At 42.9% G+C, this 27875-nt stretch overlaps 2 protein-coding genes across 20 annotated transcripts in view; one reads left to right on the top strand and one right to left on the bottom strand.

Moving 5' to 3' along the window:
- Positions 1 to 3771, top strand: part of ANKS1B (ankyrin repeat and sterile alpha motif domain containing 1B) — a 414109-nt gene extending 410338 nt beyond the window's left edge. For 14 of the 19 annotated variants that reach the window (XM_054167864.1, XM_054167860.1, XM_054167859.1 and 11 more), the window contains 2 exons: positions 2165 to 2332; positions 3511 to 3771. In XM_054167864.1, coding sequence (XP_054023839.1) covers positions 2165 to 2332; positions 3511 to 3621 — 279 coding nt within the window. In that variant the 3' untranslated portion in view covers positions 3622 to 3771. The other 5 variants (XM_054167872.1, XM_054167871.1, XM_054167856.1 and 2 more) reach the window with 2 other exon arrangements.
- Positions 3772 to 18552: 14781 nt separating this feature from the next.
- Positions 18553 to 27875, bottom strand: part of APAF1 (apoptotic peptidase activating factor 1) — a 32418-nt gene continuing 23095 nt past the window's right edge. The window contains exons 19-26 of the mRNA XM_009909153.2: positions 26514 to 26633; positions 25451 to 25576; positions 25001 to 25126; positions 22845 to 22964; positions 22165 to 22290; positions 21226 to 21351; positions 19948 to 20094; positions 18553 to 19424 (exon numbers count right to left, since the gene is read on the bottom strand). Coding sequence (XP_009907455.2) covers positions 19281 to 19424; positions 19948 to 20094; positions 21226 to 21351; positions 22165 to 22290; positions 22845 to 22964; positions 25001 to 25126; positions 25451 to 25576; positions 26514 to 26633 — 1035 coding nt within the window. The 3' untranslated portion in view covers positions 18553 to 19280. The remainder of the gene's footprint in view (positions 19425 to 19947; positions 20095 to 21225; positions 21352 to 22164; positions 22291 to 22844; positions 22965 to 25000; positions 25127 to 25450; positions 25577 to 26513; positions 26634 to 27875) is intronic.

Genomic DNA, 27875 nt, shown 5'->3' with positions numbered 1-27875 from the left:
ACCAAAGTTGATTCATTTTTGGTGTTTTGGGGAATACAGTTTGTCAGATAGGTTGGGTTTTTTGTTGGTTTTTTTGGTTGTTTGGTTTTTGGTTAATTTTACAAGGTACCATTTTAGAGCCCTCCTGGCCTCCATTTGCAGACTTTGTCAAGGTTCTACCACAGCACACAAAGTACAGAACTTCTGTACAAAGTTACAGTTCAGTTTTCCTTCTGAATTTTGAACACAGCAGTGAATGTTCTGGTTTGGTTTCTGCATTTTGAGTATTTATTGTTATTAACCATAGAAGCAGTTCACGTGGCTTTCAGGCTCTAGGCAGGCCTGTGTTTTTCATTGTACAGAGCACAGAAGAACACAAATCACTGTGGCTTCTGACAAGATGCAGGACCCGGATTAGATTTATGGGTCAGCATGGCAACCTCTCTACTTGTCTCTACTCTTATCTCAGAGCTTTTCAGACCTGTCTCTCGGTGACCTTTTTGGATGCTGCACTTTTTTTTGGCATGCACATCTTCTCAGTCCCGCTAATATCACAGACTGCTTTTCCCCCGAGCCATTGCCTCAGCCTATCGTGTTGACTTACTCCCCAGCAATAATAATACCCACTGTAGGCAATCCTGTGATGATAGAGTAGACTATCTGACTGTCATGAACAGCTGATTAAGATGTCTTCAGAATAATATTCTTGTCCTACTAATAGGTCTGCTCCGTTTCAAACAATATTCTTTTGTACATTTGTAACAATTATACTCTGTTAGTCTTAATTCCATAGCCAGCATTCTGCCCAAAGGCAGGGCACTTGTAATTGCATCATTAGTCTTTCATTTATTACTCCACTGGCAAACTGCACCCTCAGTGTTTCTCAGTCCTGGCCAGCTTCCTTAAGCTAAAGGGGAGACAATTTAGAGACAGCTATTATCAAATCAGGCAGACTTGGGTTTGGGAAGCTATGAAACTTTGGCAAGCTTGCTGCTGTGACCGCAGTTGTAAGAGTTGAGAGAATATCCCAGTGGAGAAGTATAATTGTTTTCTGTCTGACCTAACAAAGACCAGAGCTGGCACCTCTGTGATGGGCTACATATGCTGGCTTTAGCCTGTGTTACCTCAGTATACATGTGTGGTAACAAAGGGGTGGAATTTCTTAATGCCTACACTGAAATTGCAGTGCAGGGCACGAAATGCAATGCTTATCCTTTTAACAGTGTTGTAACCATTGAAGGGCAGATAGTCTGCATCTACTTCCAAGTGTCTTCCATTGCTTTCTGGCTTACTGCAAACTCAACAGTTAAGATTTGACTAGCTAAGGAGGTACCTCATTGAAAATTACACTGAAGGGATCACCAAGTTTCAAAGCAGTGCAGGATTGATTCCAGCTATGGGTTAGATAGAGTGAGAAAGGAGAGGGCAACTTCTGAATTACATCAAAGACTTGTGAATTATTCTAAGGAGACTGTAGGACATGAGGCAACCTGGCAGGATTGCAAGGGGTTCAAAACATTGTGGCAAAGTTACTAGCCCAGAAATAAATATACTAAAAAAAAAGCCCCAACAAACCTGAAGAAAAGTCAGCAGAGAAATTCACTTGCAGTTTAGCACACAGACACAGCACACACAGGTGCTGGGAAGCAGAGCATGCACTGCACCTCTAACATTTCCTTCTTGTCCCTTTGGAAGAAGCACACCAACACTGCATCCTCTCCCCATGCGTCCCAGCAGAGCAGAGCATCTGCCAGCTCTGGTCAGCAGAGGAGTTGTGAAATAGATAGAGTAAGACTGAATGTCAAATAGGTGCTGTAGTGCAAGATGGGTGGGACCTTGAGAGCTGCAGATGCAGGGTGAGCTGGGAAAAGGGGGGAGATTAATGCGCTTGTTCCAGAGAGAGATGACACACACTCACCCACTCCTGTTTTCATATTTAGCGAGATATTTTCTAGGGGTTTAGAAGTAATTACTTTTGGTACAGTAAATTACATTTAGATTGCTTTTAATGAATGAGAAATCAAATGACAGATGTAAATATTGCAGGGACGAAGGAAGTTGTTACCATTGTGACTTTAATTGTTTACATGACAAATCACTTTGGTAGGCAGAACTGCCCCAGTTCATGTATCTGACCGTAATTAAACCTCACTCTTAATTTTCACTGTTCTTTGTCTCGTTCCAGAATTTAGCTTACGAAATCATTCTCACACTAGGACAGGCATTTGAGGTGGCCTACCAGCTTGCACTACAAGCACGAAAAGGGGGCCATTCTTCAACCCTCCCAGAAAGCTTTGAAAATAAACCCTCCAAACCTATTCCCAAACCACGCGTTAGTATTCGGAAGTCAGTGGTAAGTAGCAGGTAGTTGTGCATGCAAAAACCAAACCCAAAATTCAGCTGTACAGCTAAGAGCTGATACACAAGAGAGGCTGTATAAATAAACAAATAAATGTGTTGAGTTGGAAATGCTGCATGTCTCCATCAAGTCACCTCCTCTTAGCACTGCAGCATGGGCAGCCCTTTCGAACCACTGGTCGTTTCGGGTTCCTCCAGCTAGGATGTTGCTTGGCTAGTGCTGTGCCTTGTGTATTGTGATGTGCTTTTCCAGTGTATTGTGCTTTTCCAAGTGCTGAGGATCACAGCCCATGCATACCTCTAAAACTCTGCAGTTCCATGGACCTTCCTGATCTCCTGTTGAGAAACAAAATCCACACCAAACCTGTTTGGTACACGATCACTGCATATGCCTCCCAATCAAATTACAAATCCAAAGCAATTAATAATTATCCTGTCAGACCAAGCAACTTCTTCTTGTTGTTTTGTTGTTGTTTTTTTTCAACCCTAGCAGACCCTTTTGTTCCCAAACTGGGATTCAATACAACTTTGCAATATTTTCTTTGCAATTCTAAACTCCTCAGAATCCATGCAGATTGGAGCCTACGTATTGATTGCCTTTAAAGTGCCCTCCTGAAGTGCAGAGCTGACAGAGAAATATTCATTTATGGCAGAGCTTTTTAAAAAATTATGAAAACTATTTTAGATCAAGTGAGAATAGAGGCACAGGGTGACTTGGGAGGGAAAGGGGACAAATGACTGCACACTGTGTCATATTCACTTGCTATAAAATGAGAACCATAGTCTGTGATATCTAATTATTGGATGAGAGGAAGGGGAATAAAATGTATGACTGTACACTTTGTCATCCATTGCCACAGAATCCTCCTCCATAAAATTTTAAGAAAGAACGTTTCCTGATGCCATCAGCTGTCTCAGTAGCAAAAGACCTTCTCGGGATCGAGCATGGCTTGAAGGAACTATGATGCCCTAGAGCTTGCTGGTAGACACAGCTCTGATCTAAACAGCAAAAAGAGGGCAACTGTGGGTACCTGGGAGTGTAGACCACTGCCCTCGCTGCTGTAGGACTTGTCGATACAGGATTTGTTCTGTGTTCTATTCATTTAAAGAAAAATCTTCTGCTAGAAATGGTGTGCACAGAGATGGTAACCCATGTTTGCGTTTGTCTTGAAGCAGATAGATCCATCTGAACAAAAGACTCTTGCGAATCTACCATGGATTGTTGAACCTGGACAAGAAGCCAAAAGAGGCATTAATACCAAGTATGAAACCACAATTTTCTGATACAAAAACTGTCCCCTTGTTCCTTGTTGTGCCTTGCACGCCAAGCAGTCACAGCACAGCCTTTCCTTTTATGCCAACATTTCAATCCAGCAGAGAAGAAGACTGCACTGGATGAGTGGCCTTGTAACTAACAAAAAGAAAAATTAAAAAAAAAAAAAAAAAAAGAGAAAAAAAAATATATATATAAAAAGAAAAAAAGGCTGACAGTCATTTCTGGTGATCTTCTTCCTGCAGCACTGACAGAAGAATGACACTATATGAAGACTTTTACAATTACGGTCCACAAGAGGAGTGAGAAACCTTATTTTTCACACAGTTCTCCCTTGTGACTCTGCCACAGTGCTTTCTTTGATTTCTTATTTTAGAATCCTACTTTTTAAAAAAAAAGAAAACAAAAAAACCAAAAGGTCTCTAAACTAACACTGATGCTGCCTAGGAGTAGAATATTTGATTGGGTTTAGGTTTGGGTTTTTGGTTGTTTTTGGTTTTTTATTACTATTATTTAAATCTTGGCAGTTTTTAATTGAACTAGAATCAGAATTTGAATAAAATAAAGAGTATTTGTGAAACCACTGAATTCATTAATAATTACTGTGTTGAATAAAGAACTGGTTAAAGTGGCAAGAAATTAGGCACCCTGATTTCTGTGTGCACTGCTTTTGTATGTAATTGTTGGTGTCCTTTGATCCTCCACAGAAACAGGAACCTCTTGCGTTGTGACAAAGGATCAGAGTTTTATGAGCGGTTAGAAAAAAAGGTATTAATAATGCACAGAAAACGTTTATTAGATATTTTTATGGAAGAGAAGTACTATAAGGAAAGCATATTGAATATTTATGGAAGGAAGCCAGATGAATTATGACAGATGTTGTTTATTTTGACGTTAAGTAAAACCACCGCTGTTCGCAGCGTCACGAGAATGGTGTTAAGAGTCGTAGCATCAGTGCACTTGGATGTTCTGTGTGGTCAGTCTGGGATGAAAGTGGAACGGTCATTCTGCTGCACCTACCTGGAGTTTATGCAGTTCAACATTGCTATAGCCATGAATCCTACTGTTTTTTAAGAAAAAAAAACAAACAAAAAACCCTAGTCTCAGTGGTTCTTAAACAAAAACAAAGTCAAAACCATAGATTTTGCTATCAAGAGTTCTGTTACAGAAAGCTTGTTTGGAAGAGCGTTGCTAAAATCCTGCTGCAGAATCATTTTCTAGCTTAAAAAAATAAAAACAACAAGAAAAAAACAAGCAAATTCCAAAGTAACAACAACAAAGTTTTCACAGGACAAAGCAGTTCAAAGCATTTGCTTAATGGTTTGATTCAGTAAGATTTACTTAACATTTTTGGGTTTTCTTCGAAGTGTTTTAATTTTTTTTAATTATTTTATTTCATTTTCTTTTCTTTTATTTTTAATGTCTGTGGAGTATTTGTATAATACCATGATGTATATTTATGTAGAGCTGAAATGATAACAGTGCAAAAATATCACTATAGGAGAAAACAAACAAACAAACAAAAAAAGACATTTTAACGTATATTGTTCTATCCAGTCAAATCGTGAATCATTTTGAAGTTCATTATAGAGATATTGCTGAACTGTGTGGTTGTCTTAATGTTTTCTTTTCATTATTCTTTCATATCCAGCTGAGGGTTTTTTTCAGTTAAGAATCATCAGTTGGTAAATTCCAAAAGAAAAAAAGACTAAATCAATTAAAAGTAACAATTACAAATAAGGCGAATTGAACTCGGGCTCGATAATTGTATATGGTTTAGTTCAACCTAATCATAGCGCTGAGTGATGGCATACTTTGAATACAGCATTCAATTTACTTGAACAAAAGAGTTCCTTGTACATATTTTTGCCTCTTCACTGTTGATATGTACGTAGTCAACCAACAGTTAAAAAAATAAAACAAACCACAAACAAAAAGAATGAATAAAAATTAACACTCCAAAAAAAAAAAAAAAAAGAAAGAGAATCTATAAAATACGGTACCCAAAGGAAAATTGTATAGGAGAACAGTAAATAGTAGCCTCACTGCAACAAAAAAAAAAAAACCAACCTTCTGTAAATATGCTTGGGCTTCCAGTTATAAATTTTGTAATTTTGTCATTTATTTATATCCTATAAAAGCACACAAAATAAAATGAAGTTGTACAGTCCCGGTGCTTTGTGAATCATTGTTACCGTTGCTAAAGGAAATAAAGGGGCCTGGTCCAAAGGAGAGCCTTTCACTGATTTCGGGTCTCCCCTTTCCTTTCCAAGAGTGTCCCTTTGGCCAAGAAGGCAAATGGCATCCTGGAGTGCATCTCAAGAAGGGTGCAGCTGGCAGGTTGAGGAAGGTTCTCCTCTTCTGCACTGCCCTGGTGAGGTACTGCGTCTGAAGGACTGCATCCATGTCTGGGCTTCTCAGTTCAAGGAGGACAGGGAACTGCTTGAGAAGGTACAGCAAAGGGCTACAAAGATGATTAGGGGACTAGAGTATCTGTCTTAGGAAGAAAGGCTGAGGGTCCTGGGGCTTTTTAGCTTGGAGAGAAGATTGAGGGGGGATCTTATCAATGCTTATAAATAATTAAAGGCTGGGTGTAAGGAGGGTGGGGCCAGTCTCTTTTCAGTGGTGTCCAGTAACAGGGTAAGAGGTAGTGGGCACAAACTTGAATGTAGGAAGTTCCATCTAAACATAAGGAGGAAATTCTTTAATTTAGAATCATTTAATTTGGAAAAGATCTTCAAGTCCAACTATTATCTAATTCTACCAAGTCTAGTGCTAAACCACATCCCTTAGCACCACATCATGGAGCAAGAGTATGCGATGTAATAACAAGGTCTGCTGAAGCCCCATCATCTTAGCTGTGTCTGCATTCTCAGCATCATTGTATGAATATATATCTATGAATATATATCATTGAATAGTACATCATTAATGTATGCTATGAAACATGTATCATTCTATAGTGGCCTCGCTCAGGTGATGGTAGTGGAGATGCACTGTGGCTTGTGTCACCAAGGCTGCAGGTACACCTTGTGGCTGTGTTACTGTTAGTGAGGGGTAAACTCAGGATGAATAACTGAAGTTATCACAGCCCTGCTCATGCCACCAGCTCTGACCATTAACTCAGTTCTTCCCACCCTGGCAATAACTAGACCCTGCAGATATATTTTCTTTATCAGTCTGGCAGCAGTTTCCTCTCTTCAAATGTGGGGGATGCCACCTGATGCCCACATGACACCCATGCATCACTCACAGGAGCATGCACAGTGCCACCCAGGCAGCAACCACATGCCATGCATGTGCTGCCCACTCAACAACCACATGCTGTGCACAAGCTTCCCGTGTGCCATCCATGTGCTGCCCACATGCTGCACATGTGACACCAACACACGTGCTGCCCATGTGCTGCGCATGCAACAACCGTGTGTAGCCCACACGATGCCCACACATGGCCCACGCACTGCTCCCACAACCACCACAGGCTGCACACGTGCAGCTCAGCTTGATTCAGCCCAGCCCAGCTGAGTTTGGCCCAGATGAGCTCAGCTCTGGCTGGCTCAGCCCAGCACCCAGCCTGGCCCAGCCCAGCTCAGCTTGCCACAGTTGAATTTGGGTGGTCTGTGCAGCACATGGGCTGTGTGTGGGCCTCGCTTGGGCTGCACGTGATTGCCCCATGCACAGCGTATGGGCGGCACCTGGTTGTTGTGGGCACTGTGTGGGTGGCACATGGATGGCACATGCACAGCTCCGGGTTAGGCCGCCTGTGTGCGGCACATGGGTGATGCGTGACTGTCCCGTGCGCCTGCATGTGCTCCCCTGCGGCCTGCCCTAGGCGACCCTGCTTTGGCAGGGGTTCCGGATGCGGTGATCCCCGTTCTGGGACTCTGCCATCGCAAGGCAGCGCCCCGGGGCAGAAGCCGCTGCAGCCGTCCCGCGCACTCGGCCAGCTCGGCCGCGGCTCGTGCCCGTGCGCGCCCCCTGCCGGCACGGGAGGGCGGCAGCCGCGGAGGCTGCGCGGGCGCGCAGCGACCCCCACAGGCCAGCGGGAAGCGGCGACAGCCCTGGCCTGCGTCATTGGCGGCGGCTGGGCTTCGCGGCGGCGGACGTGCGGCCACTGCGGAGGGGAACGAGCGAGTCTCGGGGGCCCGGCGGTCCTCGCCTGCACTCCCCGCTGGCTACTACTCGTCTCTCGGCGGCTTCCTCCCCTAGACTGCTCACACCTGCGCCGGGCCGATCAGGTACACGTTTTATGCACATTGTTCTGAATTTCCTTCTTTAGAACAAGAGTAGTGGGAATGGTAATAACCTTTCCTCCAAACCTAAACTCCCGGGGACAGCTGAAACTCCTGAGGTGCCAGGTTCTGTTCTTTTTGTTAGCCCACAGGGACTGTGCCTTCGCTGATCACTTGTGCAGCAACTTAAATGCTGCGTGCTTAGCAGGTGGGAACTGTTAACTGCTGGTGGTGTCAGATGGGAAACACAAATTGCAGCCTTTTAAGAGTATTTGTTTACTACAGAGACTGAAAATTAAATACATAGAATGTGGTGAGAAACTGTTTTACCGAAGACTAGAAATTATTTAGAGAGCTGATTTGGTTATTACGATTTTGGAAGAGAGAGTCTTTTATGAGTGTCCTGAGAGTGTTTCTCCCCTGACTGTGCCTTTTAAAGACATTTTAAGAAACCACAGCACATCAAGGGAGTTTCAGCGCTACCACCCCTCCTTGAGAAGTATCAGGGAAACTTTGTATTCATGACACTTCCGGAGTCCTTTCTGCACTTCAGCATAGTAAATGCACAGGTTAGCGACCCTGCAGCTGACCAGGAGGAAAGCCAGGACATGCAACCCAGCCTGAAGCTAAGACCAGGTATGTGGTCCAGCTGGCCAAGACTGCTGGAGACAGGTGCTCCAGAATTACCGCTAAGTAAGTCAGCATTGCTCAGCGACCTCAACAAAATCTGTTCTTTGTCTCCTTACCTGTAGTAGTGATAGTTACAGCAGCGATCTTTGCAAAACTATTCCAGGTAACATCTATTGAGCAGGCATATGTTTGTTATCAAATAACCAACCACTTGAAGACTTGCTTTGTCTCCATATACCATCTCAAATTCTTGCTTGCAAGCTCTAAGCTCTTCACCCAAACAGGGCACTTTCAAGTCCACTCCTTATTTCCTGGAGCTCTGGTATTTTACATTTGTCATTAGCCAAGTCTTTTTCTTTCAAAACCTTGAAGGCAAATAGGAAGTGCTAGAAAAGTTACTTCTGAGTTCACAAAGGAAAAAACAAACAAACATTGGGGGCCCCAAACCTGCTTGGAAGCTGTGTAATTAGGAGTAAACAACGTATCTCTAGCCACAGTTCAAAGCGCACCTGTCTGGCCACTTAGAACAAGTTGACAGCCAAATTGAGTTCAGCTGTTAAAAATCTTTGCACCAGAGGGTCTGTAAAGCCGCCCTTGCCATACACCACAACAGTGCTGTGCCCTCAAAGTACCCTTTGTTTAGAAATGCAACAATAATGAAGAAAAGTGAATGTGTCTGTAACATCTTGGTCTTCTTGCCCAGCTGCTGCTCTTTCTTAGATGCATCCTGCTCCGGTGTAGACTTTGCTTGCTTCAGTTTCTGAATCTGCTGATTATTGCTAGCAGTTTGAGTTCTGCTTGAGCTAGAGCAAGATTTCCTTCTGTGGGTAAGTTACAAAACGAGTTCTGAAAAGTCATCTGTCAGTATAAGAGCTACAGATACTAAACAGTCACTTAACCATTCTCCACTATCTACCATTTCCATTACCTAGCATGCAGCACTCAGCTTCAAATGTTAACAAAGCAGTTACAGAAGCCTCTAGGTTAAGAAGCTACATGAGAATTTGATCTCAGTGAAGACTTTGAGCAGTTAGTAGCAAATGCAAGAGGTTTTAACTTTGAGATACTCTCTTTTTTTCATCACAACAAATTTTGGATGTCTTAAATTGCAACTGGTAACTTACCACGGTAGTGAGGGGCTTTGAGCTTGCATGTCCTCTGTTTTGAATGTCCTCTGTACAGTCTTTGAGCTCTAACAAAGTCTTTTTCCCTACTGAAATTACCACACTGAGATGTTTGTGGTGTTTGCAGTTTCTAAGGTATCTGTCCATTCGTGGCTGATGAGATCCCTGGAAGTCCATAAATACAGCCAGAACTTCAGAGTGAGGTTAGCTGAATTAAGTACTGTAACCTCTTCCAAATGGGAAGACTACAAAAATTCTTCTACAAAGGAAGGCAAACTTGAAGTGACTGCAGTCAGAGATGAGTAGAACAGATAATCCAGTAGCAGAGGCATGTTAAAGGAAAAGGCATAATGGTAGTGGTGGTGTTTGTACAGTGACTGACAAAAGCAGTACTTTTTTAACAGTTAAGCTCTTTTTCCTTTCCATTTGAAAGACAAGTTCTGCTCTTCTTGGACTTCTTTGCTTTTTCTTCCTCTGAGCCCATTTTAGGGGTTGTTTTGAATAGAATATTCCAATAACTCTGGCATTTTTCCTTAGGGGCTGAGTAGAGTTTGAAAACTGGGTACCTTAATCTATCCTTCCCTTTCAGAGTTGTTTAACATAGCAGGAATCTGTCAGGGGGAAAAGGCAAGTGAAGCCATATAGCAAACATTTCTGTAATCAGGCCAACGTAAAGTACTCATAAATTATCACCAGGCAGCTCTAAATCTGTCGTAGGATGCTCACAGGAATGTTTATGTAATTGAAAGAGAATACAGAGTGGAAGTTAGGTCTCCTTTTTACAAGTTAAATCAACTACAGTGAGATGAAAAACACCCACATGCTTGGCTTTGGATCAGTGGAGGCAGTCTTGAAAAGCACAACTTTATGAAATCTTTTCTTAGGAGATCAAATTATAAAATCAAATGCAAGGTGTAAAAATTAATCAGTTCTTAGCAGGTGTTACTGATTGTACTCTGCTTGCGTGTTTCTTGTGCAACAGGGGAGCACCTTGATCAGGGACTTACAGGTTTGAAATCCTTCCAGTTTTTGGCGTGGCTGGCTTACACAGATGTAAGGTAGGGTGTGTTAAAGCTGGGAATCAGTGAGAAGGGGCCAAAGAGTCACAGATCTGTAAATGCTGGGGGGGATGGAGGGGGAAACCCCCAATCACCACAAAACCTGCTGAGTAAGAGGCTATCTAACATGACATCCCTTATAAAGAGGTATAGGAGCTGCAGTGAAACAAATAAATAGATCAGGAGATGTTTATAATATTTAAAAGTGCAAATTGCAAAGTGAAGTGTAGGAGTAACTGATAGGGGGTGGTACATGGATGAGTGAAATACCTGTAATCAAAGTAAATGAGGGATCATTAAACCTCTGCTGTTAACAGAAAGCAGCTTATTGCACTGATTACAATGACACAGTGGTGAGATCTGATGTGAAAAGACAATTTGGAATATATTAACCACAGGGGGAGGATTTATAATATAATCTTAACAGATTTGATAGTCTTAACAGAACAGGTGGCAAGGATGCATTTATTCAAACTAAAGAACTTTGAATCAGCAAGTCCAAACAAAAAACAGCCAAGTGTCTGAGATGGAGAAGGTGAAGCATCCTTTGAATTACACCTGATAAAATTTCTCATGGCTTGAAGTAAATGAGAAGAGTCTAAGGGATTGTGAATTGTGATGATTCTTGTAAGAGATGACCAAGGCTGGTCTGAGATGACCATGACTGACCTGAAGTTAGCCCTGAGCAACAGAGTGGAATGGCAAATTCAAGGTTATACATAAAGTAATGCAGTAGTGAACACAAGTGAGCTGTGCCTTCAGGTGTGACAGGGATTCATCTTTTTGTCTGCCCACTGCAGTTCCCTTGCAGACTGCATTGTGTCCTGACTAGAGGTGCCTGGCTGGGAGCTTCCCCCAAAACCAGATTGGCAGAGATAGTTTTTTATCTCTTTTGGGTGTTTTTTTTTGGCAGGCTGTGTGTATCATCAGCTGTAATCACTTAGGTACTTCTTACCTATGGCCTTTCCTGCCACATCAGGGGCTGGGGGTAATGGTGGCACCGAGTAATCTTGTCCCTTCTTACAGCAATCAGTTTAATTTTCCAGGTTTGAGGTATTTGGCCTGGGTAAATTTTGAGGTTTTATGAAAATACATCTAACACTAACAATACTAACAATGATCTCACCTATTTTCATATTGACCTTCACTCATCTGCAGCATTCCCAGGTACTTGGAGGTTTCAGTAGATTCACTCAATTACAATGCAGAATTGTTCACCTAGTCCATCACTGATTCCTTCCAGACAGTATGTGATTATATAAAGGTAACTAAAACAAATAGTCATCATCTTTGCAACATAAATACATGAAATCAGTAGTGCCAACCTCAATTATATAAATTAGGATATCTTTGCTTAGGACATGCCCAAACTCCTCATTCTGCAGCCTAGCAATTATCATTATCCAATAATCACAAGAATGAGGACTGCACTGCCATCTAATGTATCTTAAAAATTAGTGTGGTCTGTTCCTTTTTCCCTCATGCTGTCACTGTAGGACAAAGTTTATGCTCTTTGGGTATTCTCTGTACTGGAGCATCTTTGGGTTTCCTTTGTCTTACTATGACTTTCTGGGATTTCTGTTATCTGCTTGGAAAAGATGGAAACAAATATACACACTGCCTTCAGATCTGGACATACAATCATAGAATGGTTTAGATTGCAAGGGACCTTCAAAGGTCATCTAGTCCAAGCCTGCTGCTGTGAGCAGGGACATCCTCCACTAGATAATGTTGAGAGCCATGTCGAGACTGACCTTGAACATATCCCGGGATGGGGCAACTACCTCTCTGGGCAACCTGTTCTAGTGTACCACTACCTTGTGGTACAGAACTTGTTCCTGACATCCAATCTAAATCTACTCTTCTCTAGTTTGAAGCCATTGCTGCTCATCCTATCACTGCAGGTCTTTGTAAACAGTCCCTCTCCAGCCTTCTCATAGGCCCCCTTCAGATACTGGAAGGTCGTCATTAGGTGTCCCTGGAGCCTTCTGTTCTCCGGGCTGAACAACCCCAGCTCCCTCAGCCTGTCCTTGTAGGAGAGGTGTTCCAGCCCCCTGGTCTCTCACACATCAACCCACTATTACATGTGAATTTTCCATTTTGTTGTTTGTTTGCTTGCTTGCTTTCTAAAGGCTTTAATGTTAGCATTAATTTAGCTTTGAGCAAGGATCACAGACTCATGTAATGACAGAGGTTGGAAGGGACCTCTGGAGATCATCTAGTCCCAGTCCCCCAACCAGAGCAGGTTCAGCCATAGCAGGTTTGCATAGGACTGCAGCTTTCCTATAGCCCCCTCTTCAAGTACTGGAAGGCCACAATAAGGTGTCTCCAAAACCACTTTCTGCAGGCTGACCAGGTCCAGCTCTGCCTGTAAGTGCATCTTGTATGATCACAAGCTCAGGTAAGTGAAACATCATCTGTCCAGTTCGGGCTATCAGCTCCCACATGTGAAAGTTAACTAGAACCTGTGTATTCAAGGCTTGGACTTGTGAGCAGTGTGATCACTTTGCTAGCTTAGCAAAGAAGCTGCTTCACCTAAAGATGATGTAGAGCTTAGACTAAACAATGACAGAGCTTTTCAGTAGAGCCTTATCCTCTTGTGCTTTCCAGTTTGCTGAAAATCCTGTCAGTACTTCCAGCAGAGTCCTCTTTCCCCCCTTCTCTTCAGCTGGCCATTTTCACATGAGCTAAGGGATCCCCCTCTTCCTAGCTGAGTGCCCACACATCAGTGTTGTCTATAGCCCCCGTGTCATGTCTTTCACTTACATGCTTGTCACTGCCACACAGTTCCTCTGCAGAGCCAGTTCCTCCTTGGGCTGGTAGTTTGGAGACCCTCGCCGTTACTATTTCTAGGCTGTTGCCTTGATGTCATCTTTGACATCATCCTCCAGTGAAGTGTGAAGCAGGACAGATGAACAGCACACACTGAAAGAAATGTAGGGCAAAATCAAGTGGGAGCTCTGCACGTGGCACTGACAGCCTCTTTTAATCTAGAGCAGAAGCTATGAAGCTGTTCCACAGTTGGATGTGGAAGTTTGTTAGTTGTCGAGCATGCTGCTTGCTTTTCCAAAGAACTGATGCAGCCTCCTTCCTAACCTGCTAATTCTCTTCCCAGTGGTCACCATTTTTGATTCTGAGATGCTGACTTCAAGCTTCAAGGCATGTGGTTCTGCAGGAGGAGCAGCCTCTTCTGAATTTCTTGACAGAATAGCAGAACCAGATATGTTGAGTGTCTTCTCCTGCCAGCTGTGAGCAGTAGCTCCTCTGGCTTTTAATAAATATGAGGCCATGCTGCAGGAGTAATCATGTCCAGTCTGCAGTGCAGCATGTGCTGTAGAAAACCCTCCACAACAAGGAATTTCCTTGTTGTTTCCTCAGGAGTTTCTCCAGTCTTCAAGCCTCCTCCCAGCAGCAGCTTTTTTTATCTTGCATATTAGAGTCCTCATTAACCAAACAATGCTTAAAGTCCTTTGTCAGCTACAGTGAACCTCACCTTGATTCCCATTTCCTTATCTTCTAATGGCAAATGCAATCTGCTTTCATATAGTCTCCCTTCTTTTGCCCATTCTCCACCCTCCCACTGTAAGGTATTTGTTGCAGTTAACTCCTGGGTTTGCAGCATCCAAATGCTCCAGTTTCTTCACATGCTCTCCTTGACTGCTTCTCTCTTACCTTGAGTAGAGGTCAAGAACAGTAATTCTCACTTTATGGAGGTGTCTGGCTTTTACCCTACTGTCATTTTTAAGGCTGGCTATGGTCCACTTACTAGCCTGTACACTTCCAGCCTACTAGGAACCTGACTGGAAAGTCATCTTGACCAAAAAGGACTAAAGTGTTAACTGCTTTGCCTTTGTGCAGCTATGCAGAAGTCTCTTTGGATCTGAAGAAAGAAATGCTAAACCAATGTCCTGTGCCAGAGGTGACTCCGCAGACTTCTTTGCAGCTGGCTGACATTACAATCAGTTAGTGAGGAAAATACTTCTCTCTCAGGTTTCTGCAAATACAGAAGTGCCTCATGCCTGTTAATTCTTCTGTCTCCTTCCAGTTTCAATGTGTGCCTGCTGTGGGGGCTCCAGTTTGCAGCCTGACTGCATCCCCAAATTTATCATGCACATTCCCTGCCAGTCTTTTGTCAGTCTCATCCTGCATCGGTCTTGCTAGCCATCTTCAGTATCTTTTTGCCCCAATTATCTCTCCCCAACAAGTTCAGCTGCTTACTGTGCCACCTTACCTACTTGACATCCCTTTGATGGACCTAGATCAAATTCTTCCTCTTGTTTCAGTCCTTTCCCTTACATCTGCTTAGATTTGTGCTGCAGCTCCTATCTCATCCTTTAATTTTAGAGGGTCATTCAGCTACATCAGAAGTGCCCCAGTTTTGTAGCCTGCAAATCTGGCCACTTTGTACTTTTGGTGCCTGAAGTGAATGTGTCTTTTACATAACTCCCTGTGTGACTCTCTACAGGGTGTGATTAAGTATGGGAAGTCAGCAGTTCAGTAGTGCACCAAAGAACCAGTTAATTAAGGACTTAAAAGTGTGAAGTACCTCTAAACAAAAATCATGTTCTAAACCAAAACTGTCTTCATAGCAATGCCAAGCTCCAAAGCCCAGTGAAATCACAGAATGCACTGGGTTGGAAGGGACTCTCAAAGATCATCTTGTCCAACCTGCACACCCCCCCAGCCCCCTGCAGTGAGCAGGGACATCTCCAACTAGATAGATTCCTCAGGCTGCCATCAAGTTTGACTTGAATGTCTCCAGGGATGAGGCCTCAACCACATCCCTGGGCAGCTTGTTCCAGTATTTCACAACCCTCATTGTAAAGAATATCTAAGCACTGTGAGGAACTGTGATTACAGGAAAAGCAAAAGCCACATGAACCTTGGTGGCTGGAGAGCTGGGAGTGTGCTGGAGACTCAGCCCAATTTCAGTCTGATTTTTGTGCTCAAAATCACTGTACTCTTCCAAGCTAGGAAGGGGCCACAATCCCTGACTTTGCCAGTGTGCAGTGAGATGCTGAGTTCGAGGTTTGTTTGGGGCACAAGCCTTTAAGTAGGCTGACCTGTCATTTTCAGCATTTCCAAAGCTGCTGTGCAGTGCTGCTGTCCACATCTTTGCATGTTGGTGGGGTGGTTGTTTTCGAGGCGTGTGGAGAGGGACTTCTGGGATTTCTTGGGCTTTGAGTTTTGTTGGGGTTTTGTTTGGTGTTTTGTTAAATTACTGCACACCTTTCTGCTATGGTTGATTTTTATGAGAAGCTTTGCAACTAGACTTAATGGAGGCCTAAGCTGGGACTGTTAGGGTGCAGCCTAAACGATCCAGCAAGTATGAAAGAGTTTCAGCCTGCATGCATTATTGACCACTTCAGCAGTTCTTGTCATCCCCTACAGTTAAGTTGTGCTCTATCCCACAAATGTGGTAGTTGGACTAGTCAAATTAGTGACTTAAGTGATCAAACTCACTTTGAGACATTGTATTGCTGGTACTTGTCCAGAGGGCAACAAAGCTGTGAAGGGTCTAGAGAACAAGGGTTATGAGGGGTGGCTGAGGGAACTGGGATTTAGTATGGAGGAGACCGAGAGGACCTTATTGCTCTCTACAGCTACCTGAAATGAGGTTGGAGTGAGGTGGAGGTCGGTCTCTTCTCCCCAGTAGGGTGATGGTATGAGAGGAAATGGCCTGAAGTTTTGCCAGGGGAGGTTTAGGTTGGATATTAGGAAAAAAATTATTATTTCCTGCATGAGTGGTCAGGCATTGGAAGAGGAGGCCCAGGGAGGTGGTGGAGTCATTGTCCCTGGAGGTGTTCAAGAAATGTGTGGACATGGCACTTTGGGATATGGTTTAAAGGCCACGGTGGTGTTGGGTTGCTGGGTTGACAGCTGGCTAGATGACCTCAAAGGCTTTTTCCATCTTTGATTCCCCTGATGTGGCATGCATGGTTATTCAGGAGGAGAAAGTTGAAGTAGCTTAAGTGCTTCAAGAGGCAGTTTCTGTCTCCAGGCCTGGTTGTTGACAAAACAAAGTAGCTTCCTGTGCTTGTTTCCATTTAAGAAGCAGGAAAGTTCAATCTACGTAAATGTTTCTTCTGGCCAACCTCTCATTTGTTTCCTTTAAAATACACATACCATCAAAGAGAGAAGAGCTAAAGCTGATGACACAGCAGGACTTCAGTTTTTATTAAACTGCCTTAACCTTCTTGACTATTTTAAATGGAACAAGTTGCAGGCTGGGTTGGTTCCTATTGTTACAACTTTTCATTTAAATTTTGTCATCCTCTTCCTCTGAGTTGTGTTTGGCTCTTATGATTTTCTCATTGCTTTCTCTTCTTCCACCTCAGCTACACAGACAGTCAGTTCCATGAATGAGACCATCCTGACTCTGTTACCACCACCTTCTTTGCAGCACAGCTTCCTCACATCCAGCAGCAAGTGTCACACTGCTGTGTTCTCATTCTTGCAGCATCATTCAAGAAAGCACCATCTCTCACTTCTTCAAGCTCCAAAATGGAAATGCTCTCTGAACTCTGCTCCTCCACCATTCACTTTCTTTATTAAACCAGGATCAGTTTTTACACCATTAGCATGGCAGCAAAACATCTTTCTGCCCTGGTTCTTCCTGCAAAACATTTATCCTGTATCTTCTTTTGGGTCTCTTAAGTTCAGACCAATGTACTCTTGTGCAATAAGGACAGCACAATGCCATCAAGGGACTCAGGAAGCCAAGAGGAGCTTCCTGCTCCTTGAATCTTCAGCTGCTGAGGCAAAAGTACTGATGAGGTCTGTACAAACTAGACAGTAGAAGTAAGTCTGTCCTGAAAAGTGCAGGACATGGTTCCAGATTTCAGTTTCCCCTTCAACAGGTAAGCAACAGTGTTTAATATGAGGCTGGAGGAAAAGGTGAACAAAGTATTTTGTAAAGCAGCCTAGAGCTTAGGTTGAAAATAAAAGTCACAATGGAAGACAATAGAAGAAAATAAACAGCACAAACCCCACAAACACTCAGGAATTCCAAGTCAGCTTTACAGCTTTGGCCAGCATTGCCTGGATTATCTTTATTGACTGCTGTGCATACTTAGAATACAAAACTTGACATTTTCTCTATGGAATCTCTTTTTTCCTTTCCACTCTTTGCCTATACTGACCCGTATTCAACAGCACCTCAGGAAGGTAAAAAAGAGGGCAAAGGGAGGATTGTCAAAAACCAGAAAAACCACTGAGAATGTATATTAGATCTTTTGAAAAGCACACCAAAAACGATACAAAGGGAAACTGCCATTATTCAGCATCAGCTGAGACACTTGCTAATGTACTTCTTACAGTCAAGCACTTAGCTGGAATGGCCTCCTGCCAATAACAAAAATAGGAAAGCCATGATACTCATGCTTGTGCAGTTGCTCAGAGAACTTAAGAGGCAATTTACCAGAGCAAGGTTTACCAGATACCTATGAAAAACTGCTATCTGGTTACTCACAAAAGATAGCTCGATTAGTAGAAAACATCAACAGTTCTACCCCACCTTGAATCTATAAATAGAGTGTAAAGATAAAAAAAGGTTAAAAAAAGATGATCACATATTGCCAGGCAAGAGATCCCTGTGCTTAGAATCCCATGTAAACAAAGCTGAGGACAGCAGACTGTCTCCATAGTATAAACTGAATGCTAATTCCCAAAGGAAAAGTAACTAAAATTCTCCTCTCCTCTATAGTTTTCAATATGTACCTTTGAAAACATCTCCATTCTCACTCTAGCTGCTTAGCTGCATTCAGCCTTTGACTGGAAATGTGGCACAAGCTCTTCCAGTTCCATAGCAGTATCCTTTGGGATGTTGCCTTGAGAAAAGAAGACTCAAGGTGTTCCCATTAATAGGCACAGCTCTTGTGCTTGTGGAGATGCCACAAGGTTAGAAGCATGAAGGTTCTTACCACTGCTGCTGTAAACTGAACAGCTACTTGATTTGTTTTGAATATCAAGCACCAAGATAGTTTCATTTGTAACATCACAGAATGGCTTAGATTGGAAGGGACCTTAGAGATCATCTACTCCAACCTCCCTGCCATGGGCAGGGACACCTCTCAACTAGACTTGGTTGCTCCAGGCCTGCTGATTCTTGGCTGCTCCAGCACATCCCTGATTCTTTCCATTCTGTAAGAACATGAAAATCTTTGCATCACAGTTACAAAATAGTCCTTTTTTTTTCATCTCACACAGTTGTGTTCAGGGCTAGAGAGCATTTAGCCATCAGCCTTAGCAATTGCCAAGTATTATATTCCTATTAGTTCTTTACTGCTATCAATATTAATTTCAAGTAATTTAAATAAATCTTAATATAATTTCCTTACCAAATTGGAAGCCATTTAAGATGCAAATCAAGACTTAAAGTTGCTGATAATGCTTACTATAGACAAGTTCATAAACAAGTTTATAATAATGCTTGTTATAAACAAGACCAAATGTAAGTTCAGCTGGGAAACCATGCATAAATGTACATAAATATACAGGAAAACATCATGAATAAAACAATGAAATCAAATTCACAGCTTCCTGAGTGTCAGACAAATGTTGAGCTGAGTTTTGTTTCCAGCTTGCAAAAGAGAATGAATTCTCTTTGCAGTGTTCAGCACCTTAATCACAACTTCTGCAGTACATAAAGAATACCAAGATTATCAACAGTCACATATACTGCAAAATCAGGGGACACATGGATTGACTTGAGGTTTGTTCCATTGGTGTAGAAGGTTTGTAAGGACTCTCCAGTAGTTACATTCCACCACTGTGAAAAAAAAACAAACAAAAGATTTTCTGTTAGCTGGCTTAGCAGAGCAAGGCCAGCTGACTGCTTTTCCTAACAACCCTAGAATGGTTTGGAGTTGGAAGGGATCTTAAAAGATTATCTAGTTCCAACCTGCCCAAAATGGGCAGGGATACCTCCCACTAGCCCAGGTTGCTCAAGGCATCATCCAGCCTGCTCTTGAACAGGTTGCAGTGTCTCACCCACCTCACTCTTAAGAATTTCTTCCTAATACCCAGTTTAAATCTCCTCTCTTCCAGCTTCAGTCCATTCCTGCTCATCCTATCTCCACAAGCCCTTGTAAGAAGTTCCCCACTACCACCTCCAAGCTTTCTTACTGGTTTCCTTCAGGTGCTCTTGAATCTCTCTTGGCGGATAAACGATCCAGTGCAGGGCCAGTGGGTACCACTCACACAGCAAGTTCACCAATACATAGCTGGGAGCACCTCAGAGTATTGCCCTTTGATTAGGTATGTTAAGGATATTTGATTATTTCAAGGCTTACCATAAGATAGCCTCCAGCTGACACAAGCATGTTACTGTCAGGAGAAAACGAGAGGTCTGTCACCCAACCCCCATGTGCTGGTTCTCCTTCATCTACAGTAACTGGAGAGCAGAAGTGAAGTAATGCACCTGTTAGAATGTCCCAAATCTAAAAGAGAGGAAAGATTATTTCTGTAAGTAAACTTAATGGGGAAAGCAAGAGAAGCCCTCAAGGAAGGGAAGCTGAAGTGGCTTTTTTCCTAGATTAAAGAAAACAAAAACCTTGTAAATAAACATTCTGGCACTTCAAGTAGAATAACCCTAACACTGAATTCTCCTCTTAGAGCTGTATCACTTAGACTTAACACTTGCAATTCACAACAGAATTATGAGCAAATCATGTGAGTCAGCTCCTCAGCATTCATGGAACATAAACCCATCAATATGGTTACAAACTCCTCTCTCTGAGGAGCTGCAAAGTTAGCCACACATGTTCACCACAAAGCCAACAAATTAAGAACACAAACTGTGAGAACTCTTCTTCACCAGTACAGATTAGGATGTGAGCTGCTATTCTATTCTATTCTAAGGACCTTAGAGTCCTAGTGGACAGTAAGTTATCCATGGCACAACAATGTACTCTTGTGGCCAAAAAGGCCAGTGGTGGTGCATTAAGAAGAGTGTGGCCAGCAGGTCAGTGGAGGGTCTTCCCCCGCTCCTCTACTCTGCTGCAGTGAGGCTACATCTGGAGTGTTGGCTCCCCAGTTCAAGAGGGACAGGGATATGCTAGAGAGCATCCAACTGAGGGCTAGAAGGATGATGAGGGAACTGGAACATGTGTTTTACAAGGAAAGGCTGAGAGACCTGGGGCTGTTTAGCCTGGAAAAGAGAAGGCTGAGAGGAGATTTTATCAATGTTTATAAATATCTGATGGGTGGGTGTCAAGAATTGGCCAGATTCTTTTCCATGTCCTGTGACAGGATGAGGGGCAACAAATACAAACTGGAACACAGGGTGTTCTGCCTCAACATAAGGAGAAACTTCTTTCCTATGAGAGTGCTGGAGCACTGGAACAGGCTGCCCAGAGAGGTTGTGGAGTCGTCTCCTCTGGAGACTTTCAAGACCCATCTGGCTGTGTTCCTGTATGACCCACCCAGGGTGATCCTGTTTTGGGAGGGGGCTTGGACTCAATGATCTCCAAAGGTCCTTTTCAACCCCTACCATTCTGTGATTCTATGATTCTGTCTGTGAACCTACTGTCAAGTGAGTTATAGAACAAACAGCAAGGTTAAAGCAGTACCCTTATTTCTCCTTTGTCATCTCCAGTGGCCATTAAGTTGTTATTAGGAGAGAAAGCACAGCACCTTACACAGGCTTCATGACCTTTCAGCTCATGAAGAACAGAAGAACTTTCAAAGCTCCAGATCTAAATGGAAAACATTTCAAAAGAGTGAAAAAGACAAGTTCCAAACCAATTCCTAAAGAGGAATTAACACTCAAATGTACATAAACCTTTTGGTATACATGTGTATCTGTGTGTACATTTAGGTATTATAGTCTGGTTTTCTTTTTAGTATCTTAAGGCCAACAGCATCAGGGCCTGGATCAAAACCAGTGTTCAGCAGGGGTAGGGAAGTGACTGTGCCCCTGTACTCAGCTCTGGTGAGGCCACAGCCTGAGTGCTGTGTTCAGTTCTGGGCACCACACTATAGGAAAGACATTGAGGTGCTGCAGCATGTCCAGAGAAGAGCAACAAGGCTGGTGAGGGGTTCAGAGGGCATCAAATGAGGAGTGCCTGAGGCAGTTGGGGTTGCTAAGTCTGGAGAAGACAAGGCTCTCTACAACTACCTGAAAGGAGGTTGTAGTGAGGCTGGTGTTGGTGTCTTCTCCCAAGTACCCAGTGATAGGACAAGAGGAAATGGACTTAAGCTGTGCCAGGGGAGGTTTAGATTGGACATTAAGAAAAATGTCTTTACTGAGAGTGGTCAGGGATTGGAACAGGCTGCCAAGGGAGGTGGTGGAGTCACCATCCCTGGAGGTGTTCAAGAAATGTGTGGACATGGCACTTCAGGCTATGGTTTAGTGGTCATGGGAGTTGGGTTATGGCTGGACTCAATGCTCCTAAAGGTCTTTTCCAACCTTAATGATTCTGATTCTGTGATCACTAGTTACCCCATAATAAAAAAAGATATCTAGCACATATTTCAGGACAAATATCTTTGTACAGAAACTAACCTACCTTTGCAGTTTTGTCAGCAGAAGCAGATGAAAATTTACTACCATCAGGTGAAACAGCACAGGACAGAACAGCACCTCCATGGCAAGCAAAATCTTTTTCTGTGTTTCCTGTAGTGATATCCCAGACCTACCAAGCAGACAAGAGAAGCAGCTTACTTTTGCAGCTCTGTAAAAAGTTTAACAACAAAACAATAACAGCTAAAACTCAGGTACCTGGTCTTGATATGGCCAATGTTTTGTTGTGCTTATGGGATAGCTGAAATACAACAAAAATGCAAATCTTGCTAGAAATAGAAAATGCAAACTTGTGCCTTCAAAGTCAGCTTACACCTTAAGATCCATAAAATAAGTGGCAAGACCAAGTGCAGGAAATACCAAGTGTTAGAAGAGAGAGTATAATGTATTGTATCACAGTATCAGTCAGGGTTGGAAGGGACCACAAGGATCATCTAGTTCCAACCCCCCTGCCACGGGCAGGGACACCCCACACTAGATCAGGCTGGCCAGAGCCTCATCCAGCCTGGGCTTAAGCACCTCTAGGGACGGTGCCTCAACCACCTCCCTGGACAATCCATTCCAGGGCTTCACCACTCTCATGGTGAAGAACTTCCTCCTCACATCCAGCCTGAATCTCCCCACCTCCAGCTTCATTCCATTGTCAGTTCACAGCCTTTTATTTACCTTCACAGTTCCATCAAATGACCAAGAAAGAAGTTTGGAATTTTCCAGAAGTCTAAAATCCTTGATTGCTTCCTTGTGTCCTCTCAGAAACACACATTCATTTGACTGCCAATTCCACACCTAATAAAAAGATGAAATATGTTTATAGTCACTTTTTTTTTTTCATTCAAAAAAGCAAGTTAAGAAGAATGAACTGATTGATTGATTGATTTTTTTAAGCCCCAGGAACAATAAAAAGTTCTTCAGGAGATGACAACTAATTATATTGAACATAGTCCTAGCAGAGAGAGAATACTGAGGATGTCATAGTATTTAACAGCCAGTCTATGAGAGAGTTCAAAGTGATTTTCAAAGTGAATTTGATCATTAAAATTCACTGATAATTTAAAAACCAAAAAAAAAGCTTTAATTATTGCAGCAAATCGACTCCCATTACATCTTCAACATAGAAATGAAACTTTCTTTCCAATTTTTAAAGTGTGTTTCTTAATGAAGTGCCATTTTGCTTTCTGTTTTGTATAGCAAAACGACCCTTCTGTCTTTCATTCAACTGCTCCCTGAAGAAAAGAAAAATGAAGAAGTGCCATTTTATTTTACAGAAGCCATAAAGCATCGATTTCATTGCCATGACAATGATTTCATAGCTTTCAAGCTAACAGTTTTCAGCAGCAAGGAAAGGACAGCAGAGGCGTTCAGATGACAATCCTGGCACTGTCCACTAGAGGGAGCTGAAGACACAGAAGAAAAGCTGGACCTGAAAGATGACTCCCAAGAGCCTTCATAAACCGCTGAGGGCTCTGCACTGCTTCACTGCCCTCAGCCGTGGCACACAAACTAGCTTCAGGTCTAAACAGACGTCAAGGTGGGATGCTGCATAGGTTACATTTATATCAGAAAACTGATGTTGGAAAAGATCTGGTGAGCAAAACAGCGCTGAGGACCAGCGCTCCGATGTGCATTGGAGGTTTGACATCAAAGCAGCTCAAGTTTAGTTGTGTGAACTGAATGTTCATTAGTAGCTGGAGCATGGAGGTAGCTGAGGCCCCATCGACAAGGCTCTGAACAAAATTATCTAGTGGAGGATGGCCCTGCTTACTGCAGGAGGGTTGGGCTAGATGACCTTTGGAGGTCTCTTCCAACCCAAACCCTTCTATGATGCTATGTGCTCTAGTTGCATGCCTGCAACTGCTCTGCAGTGCAAACTAAAGCACAGTGAACATCAATGACCAGGAATTTCACTTCACAAGTGAATCCCTGAGGTGAGCTAGAACTCCAATACAGACACACCAGAATGCTTCCCCAGAGCCAATCTACCCTGCTGAGAGACAGAGCTCATTAAACTACACTAGTGGAACCATTCTGTTTCTATCTAGTATCTGTATTCAGCACTCTACTAGGTGGACAATAGACCTGTTCAGGGTGAAGAAGAGAAGGCTCCAAGGAAATCTTACAGCAGCCTTCCAGTACCTGAAGGGCCTACAGGCAAGCTGGGAAGGGACTTTCATAAGGGCATGTGGTGACTGGACAAGGGGCAGTGGTTCTAAACTAAAGCAGGGCAGATTTAAGTTAGACATTAGGAAGAAGTTCTTTATTATGAGGGTAGTGAGACTCTAGAATGGGCTGCACAGAGAAGTTGTGGACACCTCATCCCTGGAAGTGTTTAAGACCAGGCTGGCTGAGGCTTTGAGCAACCTGTTCTAGTGGGAGGTGTCAGTGTCCAGGTCAGGGGAATTGAAACTAGATGAGCTTTCAGGTCCCTTCCCTATGATTCTGTGACACACCAGTCCACTCAGAGACAGGGCTCATTCCGTCAGACAGCCTAAGCATGCCCACTGACAGTCCTACCACACACAGCCAATTCTGGGTTGCACCCCAAACCTTTCATGTGGGTAACCAGAACTGCTGAGTTAGCTTGTTTGAAAAGTGATCTTCCTTTCAGCTAGTGCCTCCTACCATCAACAGCATCAAAGCCAGAAATTGTGTAGTATTTGTTACCACTTCAGCTAGAAATTGAAGCTCAGTTGCTACAGCTCCTTGCCCCAGGGAAGAGCAATACAGAATGGTCACTTACTGAGTTTGTGTTTTCTGTTCTATAAATCATCTTTTAAAAAAAATTTGAAGTAAGCTACAACATCTTTACAAAACATCATCCAAACCTGTATGACTGAGTCATGGGCACTGGAAATGAGAGTCTGGCAATCAGAGGTAAAGCGACAATGCTGCACAGATATCCTGTAGGTCTCCTGGGACTTCAGAACCTTCCCATCCACCAACTGTAATACCTTTGCAATAAAGAATGCCATGATTACAGTTATTTTACAGGACTGGAGGAAAAGGAAGAAAAGAAGATGCAAACTCTTTTTAAAATAATGTGAGATTGTAACTACCACAAATTGATGGGAGCTTAGTCCTTGGCAAGATGAAATGTAGAGCTACGTTATTAGCACTACCTTTGAATTCTCTTCATTTAGGCATTACTGTCAAATGTAAGGCTTTATTATATGGAAGAATATTACTGTGCAAAGTCATTCAAATGATATTTCTTCAGCAGAGACCAAGAAGGATGCTTTCCAACTATTTTTAGAACCCAAGTTAGGATTTAATACCTTTATTGCTCCATTCTCCTGTCCAAATGCTGCAAATTTAAGATCCTCACTTAGGCAACAGCAGGAAATGGGGGATTCTTGAGCTGATGTCTGCATAATGACACTGTCTGTGTTTCCATTGATAAGCTGCAAGGCAGAAAGTTCATTACAGTTTTGCAGTATTTTTAAATGTTGACTTCAATAAATTAGAGCAGAGAGAAGAACACTCTGCCAGTTTCAAACTTTGAATTACCAAGTCACTTCCATAAACCTTTGAGGGTTTGAGGGTCAGTGTAACTGTCTTCATAGAATGCTCTCTGAACAGGGCAAGTTTGCAGAGGGGAACTCATCTTTGTATCAAAAGGCTTTTTAAAGTTTGACTACAGAAAACACTAACTCCAGATGCTACTCCCAGATTTCAAAAGCCATTTTAAGTGAGCTCCACGTTCCAATTTATCTTGCCAGCCAGGTTACACAGCTCATGCCAAATAGAGCATAAAATACTTTAAGTACATCCTTGTGGTCCCTTCCAACCCTGACTGATACTATGATACATGCTCTAAGCATGACTTCAAATTTATTAGCATGTGTAATACACCAGGGGGGTTGGACTAGATGATCTTTTGAGGTCCCTCTGACCCCTAACACTCTGGGATTCTGTGAAATCTCAATACAGTGCTGCCCTCACAGCAATTACCCAGGGAATAAAAGAGAAAAAAAACCAACTCTTTAGAATTTGATGATTTACAAGCAGAGTTTAAGTTTAGAAAGTTACCAGTGTGAAGTGTTTAAAAAGGAACAGGCAGCAGATCAAAAGGTGACAAGGACCCCACTTCTGAGACAGCCATGACAACAGTTTCTTTCCTCTGCACCCAGATCCGTGAGGAAATTTCCCCTCAAAGTTCATTTTTTGCTTCCTAAACTAGGCAAGAGTTTCTAGAGATAAAAATGTTATCACACATGAAGAGCCTGCAGCTACAGATCCAACTACTGAAAGCCAGAAACAAGCAGGGTTTTTTTCAGTCTTCCTCCTACTGAGGTCTGTAGATAACTTTCCACTGCACTAATGGGAAATGCAGCTTACCTGTAAATGCTTCTGGTTGTAAATGGCTAAAATCATCACTTCATCATTGTGAAACACAACATCCAGTTCACTTTTTAGCACAGCATCAGAAGACTTGCACACCTTCTTGGTCTCCCAAATCTGTTGGAAGAACAGAGTATTGCATTAGATTTATTAAAGGACAAATTATAAAGCATCAGAAGACTTGCACACCTTCTAATTTGAGGGGAAAGAAAAAGTTTCTTTGGTAAACTCTAGTTGTACTTTCACAGGGTTTAATGAGGCATTGATTTAATACTATTATTGTTACAGAAATCTGTCCTAAATATTAACATGCAAAAATAGCTGACAATGAAGAGAGTCCCAAGTGTGCTGGGATCCTCAGAAATCTTCACAAGTCCTGATTCAGCTACAATCTAAACCAGAAACAAAGTTAGAATTACTCTTGAAAGCCAAGTGGACTGTAAAAAGTCATCTTGATACACAGTAAATTTAGATAAACAGTAAGCAGTAAGTTTAAAAGCCAGCTCATTGTACTGTGTAACTAAGTAATTCTGCAACAAATATTTACTGGGTATAAGAGGTGGAAATACTACGTAACAACTCCATGCAGTGCTATAGGCTGGGGTCAGGGTGGCTGGAGAGCAGCCAGGCAGAAAGGGGCCTGGGGGTACTGGCTGACAGCAGCTGAACAAGAGCCAGCAGTGTGCCCAGGTGGCCAAGAAGGCCAATGGCATCCTGGCCTGCATCAGAAGTAGTGTGGCCAGCAGGAGCAGGGAAGTCATTCTGCCCCTGAACTCAGCACTGGTTAGGCCACACCTTGAGTCCTGTGTCCAGTTCTGGGCCCCTCAGTTTAAGAAGTACATTGAGACACTTGAACATGTCCAGAGAAGGGCAATTAGGCTGGGGAGAGTTCTCATGCACAAGCCCTATGAGGAGAGGCTGAGGGAGCTGGGGTTGATTAGCCTGGACAAGAGGAGGCTCAGGGGAGACCTTTTTGCTCTCTACAACTACCTGAAGGGAGGCTGTAGACTGGTGGGGGACGGTCTCTTCTCCCAGGCAACCAGCACCAGAACAAGCAGACAGTCTCAGGCTGTGCCAGTGGAAGTTTAGGCTCGAGGTGAAGAGACAGTTCTTCCCAGAAAGAGAGATTGGCCATTGGAATGTGCTGCCCAGGGAGGTGGTGGAGTCACCATCCCTGGAGGTGTTCAAAAAAGGATTGGACGTGGCACTTGAAGCCGTGGTTTAGTTGTCAGGAGGTGTTAAGTATTAGGTAATAGGTTGGACTTAATGACCTCTGAGGTCTTTTCCAACCTTGTTAGTTCTATGATCATATATCTTGGTATATCATTTTATAAGAAACAATTGCTCACTTTCATAATT

This window comes from Dryobates pubescens, chromosome 15 (assembly GCF_014839835.1).
Source record: "Dryobates pubescens isolate bDryPub1 chromosome 15, bDryPub1.pri, whole genome shotgun sequence".
Lineage (NCBI taxonomy): Eukaryota > Metazoa > Chordata > Aves > Piciformes > Picidae > Dryobates > Dryobates pubescens.
The sequence above is the reverse complement of the archived record's forward strand: the minus strand, read 5'-3'. Positions and strand labels throughout refer to the sequence as shown.